Consider the following 12495-nt stretch of genomic DNA (forward strand, 5'->3'; position numbering starts at 1 on the left):
TTTGTTGACATAGGCTATAGCAACTTTTTTTTTTTTTTACAGTAGGCTAACGCAAATAGTTACTTTCCCTGGTAACTAGTTACATCTATTATAAAGTAATTCAGTTACTAACTCAGTTACTTTTTGGAACAAGTAGTGAGTAACTATAACTAATTACTTTTTTAAAGTAACGTTCCCAACACTGGTTATATTTGAGCCCTGCACTTGACTCTCCACTGATCAACGTTATAGTGCCGCGTGTGAGTGAATTTTCGGTCTTTAGTTGTAATATTTATGGTATTACTACTGAGTACTATATGATTAATAGTTCATTTATGCATGTCTTGTGTGTCTGTCTCTCAGACTCTAGGTCAGCTTTGGAGCCTGTTAGGAGACACTTAGGTCAGCTGTACAGATATGGTTCACTGTGTTCATCTCTGAAGTGCAAGTCACCCGAGTTGCAGTCCGGTTCTCCTTGGCCAAGTATGTAATAAATATTGCTTCATAATTCATCCAAGTCTCCTGAAATATTCTTCCACCTCAGTTGACCTCGACCTTAAAAGAACTTCCTTCACACTGCGACACCGTGCATGTTGTCTTCTTAACTTCTTACTCTTGTGTGTGGCTATTTCGACAGCAAATGTAATAGGCCTAAGCATGTGCGGAGTGGAGCCGTGATGTCATCGTTATCACAGGGAACGGCATTGCTATTCACATGGTGACGCTGGCGTTGCGATTTCAAAAGATTCCACTCTGTGACATGGTTTCAAAAGTTTAAGTTTTCAAGGCTGCGTTTGCTGTTATCATGTAAATGATAAGCCGCATACGTAAACATACCGCTGCGTTCGTGCCGTTTCGCGTAACCATGTAAAGCCCCCCTCAATGACACCACAGCGGCTGAACCCATTTCAGTTTAAAAACAGTATCTCATAACTACTACATGTTTCTGCAGATTTTTAGATGACAGCAGTGCAGCCAATATAAGTCTGTTTACATGCCAATGGGACTGGTGAAAAACAGTGTTACAAGCCAAAGTCCTAACTTGAGAGAATGTAGCTTTCGAGAGAATTCATGAGACTTTTAAATTTAAAAAAAAGTTTTACATCCAAAGTTTACCCTTAAGCAGATATTGCTACCTGATTTTACCAAGAAGTGACCACAAAATGTTTCTATGACTGAGAGTACCTGCGGAAAAGAAATAAAGCATATGGGGGAAAAAAATAGTGGAAAAGGAAGGCAAATGTCGACAGATGGGAGAGGGAATGCTACTGCTATTTATGTACATTGTGCAGCGTCAGGCTCTGTACTCACCTGCACGTAACCAAAATCAGATTCAAATATGAAGAGAGAAAAAAAATCAAAGAATATGCATGAGAAGGAAGCCGTTTTGTCTGCATATTAAACTCCTGCCTGTCATTCATTTGAATCCTGCAGTACTGAAGTTGACTGAACACTACTTGTGTGTATGAGACACACAAGTAGCTGTGGCTCTGACAATAAGGACACAGTGACTTTCCACAGTACGTCACCACCATAACATGGGTTACAAATCTATATTTCTTCCCTATTGACATAAGCACATTTTTTCAGCTATATATAGAATAGTTCAGCTATTCTAGACACGTCCAGATATAAAAAACGATTATATCCGTATACCCGGCTGTGAGTTTAGACAGAAAACAAGCAACTAAAACACTGGAGTGTTCCTTAATGATGAACAAGCTTGTCAAAAGTCAAAAGTAAAAAGAGAACACATTGCCTCACGACAAGCTTCAGTCAGCACGGATGGATCTAAAAAGAGAATGATGTGAAGCAGTGCAGGATGTCTGTCACAGCCCAAGCTGCAGTTACTCTGCAGCTTGCACTTCACTTCCTTCTCCAAGAACACTGGAGTCATTATGCAATGTAAACATGCCATGCCTTGTTGCCATGTGACAAGCCAAAACTATATATATATATATATATATTTTTTACAACTGATTGAGTCACCTTAAGTTACACTCCCTCAGTGTCAACAGCAGTAAATACATAGAAATTAGAAATGTGGTGTGATGGTGGAGATGAGTGTTACAGAGACATTACCAAATTAATGGGTAACAGAGCAAACACAGAGCTCCTTTGACTAAGATATGCTATGTCTATGGAGCACAAATCAATCAGAAACATTGTCAATGATTGTTCCTATACCAACAGACTACAAGTCAGTTTGAATGCTATCTAGTGAAAACTTTGTACAGGGAGTTGGCTGATCTGGTGATATAGACGATATAACATTGTCTACAGTACTAGATTCAACCCTGCCGATTAAACTGTGATAGTTATGTCTTACACAACTGTGGGTGTACTACGCCTTTGTTGGAAATGTTGCAAATCAATAAGCCGGACTACCTTATGACATGTACTCAAGTATCTCAATTGTTGGGTATCTAAATTTTGAAATTCCTGTGTGGTTATTTCCAGTTTGCTAATCAACAACATGCTAATACATTTCAATATAACGATACAAACAAATACAGTATTTACGGTGAAAGACTATTTTATAACCATTCTAAAACCCAGTATTGGTGCCAATGGATAATGTTTTTATCGTTCAGTTTTGACCTCAGTGAGGCTGCCAATGCACCAGCAGCTTGTGCCGTTTATCTATGATGCTGATGTACTTCTAGGAGCATTACAATTCAAACTACCTTATTGTGAGGGAATTTTGTTGACCTCCAACCTTAAAAGAATTTCCTTCACATTCATTGTCTATCATAAAGCTAGACAAAATTGCGTTCATTGTGTGGCTCAAACAACATAAAACTCACATAAAATCACACAAACAGTTCGATTAAGACAGTATAAACGTGTGTAAAGTAAAACTGCATTAAAAAGTAGTTTCTATTTGCCCTTGTGTAAAGTGCATTTTGCAGTGGGAATAAAATAGTTATTTCAAGTAATTTCTTTTAGCCAAAGGTACTCTGAAGGAAGTAACTGAAATGAGTGGTGAAGGGGACGTGAGTAGTCTATAGTGATGCAACCTGCTTTCCTCTCTACTGCACTACTATAAAGGTTACTAAATTAATTACTGCACTAACTTACTTATGGGGACTTCATTTTGATCAGTCTTTCTTTATATACATTTTTTTCTTTTGTGTTTTCAACTTTTAGATAGTTGTCAAGCAGAATTGAAATGGGGACTAATTACACTCTATATTATATATTCTTGTGAACTTTATCATAAACTAGTTCTGCAACTATTACTCACACCACTTATATGGTTTTGTATTTTAATTCTATTGTCATTGTTGTTTTATATGAACCTGTTATTATTTTTTACTTTGCCTATTTCACTAACATTTTCTCTCTTTGGGCTGCTGCCACACCTAAAGTTAAATCATCAATAAAGGCTTATCTTATCTTTTCTTCCTGGCGGGGACAGTGTAACTAATTTGACAGTGTACAATGTACTCTGGTGAATTCCGTTGTATTCGTTACTGAGCTAGTTCACCTGAAGTTACTTCACATTTGATGTAGCTCTGGTTTAAAATATTTAATCTTTTTCTGATTTGTAATCACTATCATTGAATTTGTTGTCCAACACTGCTGCTTATATCGTTTCTCAATTGCTTCAAGTACATTCTTCACATGCCAATGGCCGTCTTCAACTTGCACCTACACAGAGGTGAGTGCAGAAGACCGAAAGTGACACAAGGCCTTTAAGAATGCACACCTTGGTTTAGCTAGCTCTACACTGGTCTCAGAAACCCCCAAATAAAGCAGAGGAAATTAAAGCAGCTGAGGCGAATGCTGCTGACTCATTTATTCCAATGTTACAGTGACTTGATAGGCAACCTCGGTATTGATGGGCATGACTAACACCACAGCTATCCCTGTGTGGGTAATTGGATCCAGTCCTCTGACCAAGTGTGCTGAAGTGCAGCCATCTCCTCCTGCGAAGGGCCGGCCAAAGAACAAGGCTCCGAGCCAAGGTATCGCTGGTGCCCTATACGCTGTGTGACAAACAATACTGTCACAACAGCAGCCACGGTAATTTAAAATGACATCAGAGAGGACCTGTCCTTGTGTAAACAGCGAGAGGAAGGAAACACACTGGCAGTTTTCTGGCTCTCTATCAGGCCACTCTGCTGGCCAATTAAAACTCTAGAAGCCCACACCTGACCCTCCCCAACTGAAAAAAAATGTAGACAGAAACTACCTCTGATTGGTTGGTGCCATCAAGCACAATTACCACCCTAAATGAGTCACACCTGTGAACTCTGCTTACCTGCCAACTGTAAATGAATATCGGTTTATAAAACGCATAAACCTTATCAGTCTAAGCTGAACATGGAGCCTTTTCTGAAAGGCTATAAACTACAACGGAAACCAGTGACCTGTGGGCTTTGTACCCGCACTGAGCAGTATATATTCAGCTGGCTTGACATTGAGTGGCTGATACACAACGGCACACACATTTAAATCACATCCTATTCTCTCCAATTGGCACATTTGTCTGTGAGTGAGTCAGCAAAGCTCTGGGCACCTCTGTGGAGGGTTAGAGGGGTACAGAGCTGTGTCTTTGATCAGCCAGGCACACGCAGCAGAGAGCACAGGATAGTGAGGGACATAGCGCGCTGCTGGGTGTTTTTTTTTCTTGCCCTAGGTTTTAATGCCATTAGCTAGATTCAAGAGGAAGGACAAACCCTACTGCAGCATTCCGCTTCCCATTCTACCGAGCTGCTTGAATAGACGAAAGGACATTGGGAGATAGCAAAACTACTGGGATATGAACTGGGAGTGCACACTATACAAAAGCAGGGACATATAAATGGAGCAATCAGACTGAAAAGCATTGACATGCCTAAAAATAAAATGCTTAAAAATCCACGTCCTGTTAAAAACAAAGCGTCTGCTGTAATCACTGTTGACGGCGACAAAAAACTTTTGTCAGAAGCTAAAACAAAAACAGACATATTCAGCGGCAAAATTAAGCTTTGCTAGCCTTAAGCAACATTTTACGACTGCCGATTAGGACACAATCTTCCTTTGGTTTTACAGAGGGATAAACGGATGGCATCTTGCCTTTAATGCTGAGGCTGTAGGACGCAGAGCTGTGTTAGCAAAGGTGGAAGGTTTAAGTCCCTAAGCCTCATTCTCAATTAGGGCCCGACCGATGTGGATTTTTGGGTGCCGATGCCGATTATTTTCTGAGAAAAATTACGATAACGATTAAATCGGTCGATTATTTAATTTTTTCAATCCCATGAATATATATTGAAAAAATTTACTTTTTTGAACCCTTAAACATATATAAATACTTGTTACTGTCAATAGGTGTACAGGAACTTTTTATTTATTGAAATATGCATTATCTAAAAAAAGTGTTACAAATATGTCTTAAGTGACATGACGCATTTTTTAACTCAGAACATTAAGCATTTTATGTAACTGCACCCAACCCTCTGGAACTCCCTCCCTCCAAACATCAGCATCTCAGACTAAATAAACTCATTCAAAAGTCAACTCAAAACTCACCTCTTTAAGAAAGCATAATTACACCGGACTCCACTCCAAACCTTATCTTTAATTTGTCTGTATTTTGTTTTCTTTTTCTATAAGTATGATTTTCTATATGTTTGATGTAAAGTGTCTTTGAATGACCTCCAATAAAGCACTATATAAATTGTATATAATAACAAAATAGTAATATCAACTACTATTAAGAGTCAAGAGATGACCAATGACTCTGCTATTGGTGTCAGGGGGTCAACTGTCAAGTGTGAATTAATCTAATGTATTACAACACACCTGCTGCTGCTGCTAATATGCTATAAGGCTACCTCCGTCATTTTGCTGATTGCCGATTTTCGGAGAGGTGCTATAATCAGCCGATTAAATCGTCCGGCCGATATATCGGTCGGGCCCTATTCTCAATAATGCTGGCCCAAAGTCTCTCCCAATCACTTATAACTCAGCACGCCCAAAAAATGGATTTTGAGTCAAAGCCAGGAGAGTCCGCTGGGTAAATTGAGTGTGCACGGGAGGTTGATGGCTGTTAAAGAGCTATGCTTTTTGCTGGGGATAGATACCAGAAGCAGGGTTACCGAGTTATCTGGGTTATGTGAATTAGAAAAACATCTATGTTTGTATTACCTTCACTACAAACAAAGACAACCTAATAATATCTGCATCTGGATTATTTGAAGACAATATGTTGAAAGAAGAGAAAGAAATGTACAGCCTACTAAGTTTACATGCTTTGGAGAGCATGGCTCCAGGGTGCGCATGTTTAAGGCTCACATGCGCTTAAATATCTGTGGAGATATTTTCACCGGTCGCACCAGTGCACCTGAAATGTGCGTCACGTCATATTAAATGTAATATTGGGTTCAGGGCTTCATGATAGGGCTGGGCGATATGGCAAAAAATATTATCACAAATATTCTTTCGATATTGATCGATATCGATATTGACCACGATATATAGTGTGATACTGCTGAAGCCTGAATAAACCAGAGTGTTCATTAGTTAAACTATACAATGTTGTTTATTACTAGCATATTGTGATAAGAGAACATTGAATCACATTTAAATAGGGGAGAGTGGCCTAAGTTGTGCCGGTGGGGAAGTTGTGCCACCCCTTGTTTCTAGAAAACCATAGAAGAAATTGGAAATGTGACCACATATTTAAGAAGAGCCATCCATTTAACTCATCCTGTAAAGAAGGGAGAAACATGGAATAAGATATAAGCACATTTAAGCTCAAAAAACTGTTTTTTGCCTTTCAAAGTAAAATTTCCATGATCAAGGTTTTTTGATTATTGTGTCTGAACAATTATAAACACGTTTGAAAACATTTGACACATGTTTTAGTGCTTTAGTATGCTACACTTTGTGTCTATATAGTTAGCACAATGTCAGCCCTAAACTGCTGCATCATGCTTATTATCCAAAATTCTGGGGTTGGAGTGATTTGTGCCAGAGGGCCTAGGGGGAGTTATAAGTAAGTAAGTAAGTAAAATGTATTTATAAAGGCACATTTATAACAGTTTGCACTGTCCAAAGTGCTGAACATAGTGCATTCAGTAGGTAAAAAATGAAGGTAAAATAACAATAACCAAAATAAAAGACATAAAGCCCATACATCCATATATAAACAAAGATAGTAGTGCAAAGGTAAGATAGTTAATGGGGAGGAAAAACCAGGGTGTACAGATGGGTTTTGAGCCTTGATTTAAAGGCAGAAATGGAGGGGGAATCACATATGCCAGGTGGCAGTTGGTTCTACAAGGGCGGAGCAGCTAGTGCAAAGTACATTTTCTGAGAGTTGTGCCATTGGCATGGCTGCATACGCTGGTCACCAAAAGAAAGTGATTGTCTACAGTAGCTCAGAAGAGAGTGACATCTCCATTCCACTTAACGACACCACTGATGAGAGTTCAGATGGCCAGAAAGATGATGATGGTGACTTTGTCATTGTGAGCTTTTGCAGATAAAACCATTATCAATGGCACAATTTACCCCATGGTATTCTCTCCAACGGCACAACTTACACCACACAGGGGGCAAGTTGTGCCACAAGACAACTTTTTTTCCGAAAGCTATATTTCTTCAACAGTTTATTCCAGATCCAAAGTTTTTATTGCCAGGGATGCACAACACCCTGAAATATATGTACATATTTGAATTGGAGACTCTACTGTCAAGGCCTCACTTTAAAGTCACTTTGAGTAAAAAGTGGCACAACTTAGGCCACTCTCCCCTATAAACTTGTCGTGCATTTTCACACTTTTGGTGTGGCCGCTCCTATATTTATTCCCCTCGTGTTGCGAGCCTATAAAGCTGGTAAATGCACAGAGACGGCTCGGTGCAAGCCGACAGACACAGTGAACGAACAGCGCTGGCCGCGGCAGCTACGTGATTATGGTGTCATCGTAGCAGTGGGACACAGTGTAGCCTTTAGAGGTCCGTCAGTGTAGACTGCCGTTTTGGAACAGCCACCGCTCACGCTGCTAATAGCAGCAGTCGGACGGCGATAAAAACTTGCCGCGCATTTGCCGCTCCAATATATATTCCCCCCGTGTTGTGAGCCTATTATAACGCCGGTAAATGCACAGAGACGGCTCGGGGCGAGTCGACAGAGACAGTGAGCGAACAATGAAGAGGAAAAGCACTACACAACATAGTGCTGCGCCGACATTTTTCGCTAAACACAAGACTCTCTTCACTCTTGCCGAGGTGATCACACACGGCTCTCCTCTTTCCTTACCGCTGGAAGCTCAAAGGCTCAAACATGCACGTCGCACCAGGAAATGGGCGTGTAATTAGACAGGAAATGCAAAAACTGCAATCTGACTGGCTGTTGAGTTTATTTCTGCTTTGTGATTGGCTGTTAGGGGAATCAATATCAGTAATGTTTTTTTTTCTTTCATTTTCATATCGAGCATTTATGTCAAACGCATATTGATGTAATCGACAGGAGTTTTATCGCGATTCCTAATCGTAATCGAATTATTGCCTAGGCCTACTTCATGATTATTCTAATCGCGATGTGAGCTAGTGCAATTATTACATAACCGCACAAATGGCTGCGATTGCGATTTATTGTAAATATATGTGTGCACGACGCACGTGTGTCTGTAAACGTTCCAACCGCTCCACTTGTCTATTTGGTGGCACCTTTTAGTTAAAAACAGGACTCCTAGAGGACAGTGGGACACAAAGCTGTTGATTTAAAGCCCCATGTTTGAAGCAAGGCTCCATCACTGGCCCTCTTAACCAACATAAGACATTATTTGATCAAGAGCTAACGAATACAGTGCAGCGGGAGAGCTCACAGAGACTGTAAGGTAAAGTAAGAAAAATTATTCAACTTCTGCCTGACTTTCCCAGAAATAGAATTTCACTTTTTACACCCAGAACCCTTCGAAATTCAATCTCAACGTAATTTGTGTTCAGTAAAACAAAAGACTGATACTTAAATAAATTTAAAATCCATTAAAATTGTCAAGCACAAACAAAATCAACCCATTCCAGATTTCTGTTAATTTGAAAAAAGTCTCTCACAGCAAATACAGGGAGCAGGTGGCAGGTGCAAACATGCTTTCGGTCTCAATTTAAGATGTGATGTGACTATGGGTAGATGTACATGAGATGAAACCTGAACAGGAGGTTTTATAGTCTGGTCTGGAGACTTAAAAGGTGCAGTCAGTGATTATGGAGAATTGTTGTAGTCAAAATGCCTTTGTCAAAATGATTAAATATCTCCTCACGATCCACTAACCTGTCTCTACTGTGTGTGTGCTGAAAGAAAGGCCAGTGTAAATACACAGCCTAGGCTCTGAAAACAGGCATGTTGCTAGCTAAGGTGACCCCCTTTGTTTACATACCCTTCGTTAACATACCATTTTACAGAGCCTAGGCTGTGTATTCACAAAACAAATAATACATCATGCACACTTGGACGGGTAGCTGATCATGAGGAGATATTCACTGATTTTGACAAAAAGTGATTATGACAATACGTGTTCTCCATAATCACTGACTCTATCAAGATTGATCCCTCAAATATTCTCATGAACGGATCTGAGAAACATGAGATTGTCAGAGGTGAGTGTGTGTGTGTGTGTGTGTGTGTGTGTGTGTGTGTGTGTGTGTATGTGTGCGCACGTGAGCGAGGGCGTAGTGATTTACCTGTCTGATTTGGAGTCCCGGTCTCACAGCCCACACTGCCATTCTCCTGCTGTGCTGAGAGGCTTTTCAGGATAACTCGTGTGGCCCCGAGACGTGGCAATGTGACATGGGTCAGGTGGGGGAGAGAATGCTTCTTGGCAAATAACTGGCTGGTTTCCCGCCTCTTGCGCAGGAAGCCGCCCTCTGGGAACAGCACTATCCACTTCCTGTCACGGCTGTGATAGTATTTGTCTAGGTGATCTTTCAGGTAGATCAGCTGCTTGTCTCGGTGAGCTTTACCCTGCAGAAACAAATCACATACATTAAGGAATTAACCAATTGTAGTTTAAAGTCTTTAACAGGCGATAAAGTTATTTCCAGTGAAGTTTCGGTTGTTTCCAGCACTTTAAAAGGGGATCTTAAATCTAGGGGACTACATTCAAAACAACTGCAATAATTTAAAACGGTTTGACACTATGAGCAATAGCAACGACTGGATGAGGAGCAGCAGGATTTACTTTTTATAAGTTAGACTCGGTCAAAAGTCATTTTAAATGCATTAGCATATCTGGGCTGGAGTCTGGCTGGATGTGTCATGTAGTTGTCACACTGCTAACAACGCAATAAAAAGTGCTAAATATCATGATTAATTAGACCAAGACAAAAATCTGTGAAGAATTAATCTTAGAAGCAGCTACAGCCTCTCTGACTCACACAGACAGAGACACATCACAAACCTACACATGACCTTGAGACTGTGGTTTAACTGTAGCTACAAGAGCCACATGAATTTCAGGAACCACACTCCATAATATAACTGTCAGAGCCAGGCTGTATACATAGTGTGGAGAGATTAGCTGCCAGCCTTGCCCGCTTTCTTAATGTCAGAGGATTCACTCTTTTTGTATTATGTTTAACTTTCGGACTTTGTGTTGGATTTGAATGAATAATCAGATGGTTAACCCATAGCTGAAGGCTTTTGATATGAGGCCACATGTCTGTCAAGTGAGCAACCTTCTCAGCTTTGCTTCAGCTGTCTAATACAACAGTCCTGCCATTAATCCAACCTTTATGAAGGTTATAATGCTCAGTCTTTGCTGAAACTGTTTTTAACGGGGTAATGATTCAACTTTATGGCCATTTTGGAGGATGTATTTTGTGCTTAGGGATGTCCATGGTTAACTGGTTAACCGTTAAGAAGATCTTTAACCGGTTAATACTAAAGGTTAAACGGTTAAAAAAAAAAAAAAATCATCTTAATTTCTCTGAAATCCGGACTCTTATTTTGATATCGCTAAACCGGATGTAAGAATGCCAACTGTCGGTAAAGAATGAAAAGAGTTGTGTAGGCTACTCTCAACTTTATAATAGGTCCATGGTACGCTCCCAGAAAGATAGCCAGTCACAACTTATGGTCACAACAGTCCCCTGCCATGTGTTTGTATCATTTAATTAACAGCGTGGGCGCCCGCTAGCTTAACATAGCGCTAGCATTAGCCTTCTTGAGGTGGATGCTGTCCTGCATCTATCACCGTCTCAGTGAGTGTGAGAGAGTGACAGACAGCCAGGCAGTGCCCGCCCCCTGCACAGATACAGAGAGGTCTGCCATGCTTGTGTGCGAGGATCAATAGCGAGAATCCGACATAAACAAAAGCGTAAAGTACCGTTATGCAGTACTGTTAACGTCGGAGCTTATCAATACTACGGTCTTTCAAAATGTTGCCCCGTGCTCAGCACTACTTTGCACCGGGTTTCGGTAGGCTACCCATCCCCTAAGCCTGTGTGTGTGTGTAAATGCCCCTTTTCAGTCACTTATTTCACTTTCTGCTCCTACATTCGCATACTAGACCTCTTCTCACAACAGACAAAGGTGCCGTGTGAATGTCAAAATGTAGGCATTTAAATTGGCTACTGGTCCCTGAATTGTTTTTAATTAATATGCAAGTCCTTGGAACAAAAAAAGGTCGGGAGCCCTGCTATAAGGCTTCAGGTATTTCACTATAAATAGGCTACATTAAATCTTAACGGTTAACCGGTTAATAACCATTAATTCTTGTGGTTAACCGGTTAAAGAAAAAATTCTAAATGGCCATCCCTATTTGTGCTGCATTTGAATTGTATCAGTTATATATATTGAGAGATAAACGGCAGCCTTCACAAAGACTACAAACGCTAAGTAACACTTTCAACAAATTCTGAACATCACACCTTCTTTAACGGTATATCTTACTCTATACGACTGAATTATACAACTGAGTATAGGTAGATAATCAAATAAAAAACATCAGTTTACATGCATTAGCTGGAGGTCAGAGGAATTATAATGAATATTAAAAAGGATTTCAAAGGAGGGTGCTCAAGACCATAAATAAGGTTCCCTAGTACCATTAGATATTGGTTGTAAATATAGCTTAAATGTAGTTAAAATGTAGGGTAAATGCATAAGCATGCCAACAAGTAACACTTTCTATGCATTTTGACTGTCTCAAAAGCAAGCATAACAATGTCTTTCCTGTAACATAGTAGACAAACACTGTCCTGTTTTTTTCTCTTCATCAAAGCTTTTAATGTCAAATAAATCAAATATTTTTGTATGCTTTAATTTCTTGTCATAAGAACGTTATATTTGTTTTGACCACCATCTAGCTGGCCGATATAAAAAAAAAAAACACATGTCCTTCCAACTGCATTTGATGGTGGTGTAATTTGAAACTAGGTAAGGATCATATGTGAACAATTGCATTGTCAAAACATGCACTTGTAATGTGAGTGTAATCAGAATACAAACTATAACTTTTCATGGCTCCTTAAATTAAAAAACAAAACAAAAAAAATTAAACGCTATTTTGAAGTGTGCATCTT

The 12495-nt window shown here is 39.8% G+C and overlaps 1 protein-coding gene across 1 annotated transcript in view; it reads right to left on the bottom strand.

Annotated features, from left to right (window-relative positions):
- lpgat1 (lysophosphatidylglycerol acyltransferase 1) overlaps positions 1 to 12495 on the bottom strand; it is a 52065-nt gene that overhangs the window by 20081 nt on the left and 19489 nt on the right. Inside the window, exon 5 of the mRNA XM_080048090.1 lies at positions 9655 to 9934. Within this exon, the coding sequence (XP_079904216.1) occupies positions 9655 to 9934 (280 nt within the window). The remainder of the gene's footprint in view (positions 1 to 9654; positions 9935 to 12495) is intronic.

This window comes from Ammodytes marinus (assembly GCF_949987685.1).
Source record: "Ammodytes marinus genome assembly, chromosome: 19".
In the NCBI taxonomy this organism is placed as follows: domain Eukaryota; kingdom Metazoa; phylum Chordata; class Actinopteri; order Uranoscopiformes; family Ammodytidae; genus Ammodytes; species Ammodytes marinus.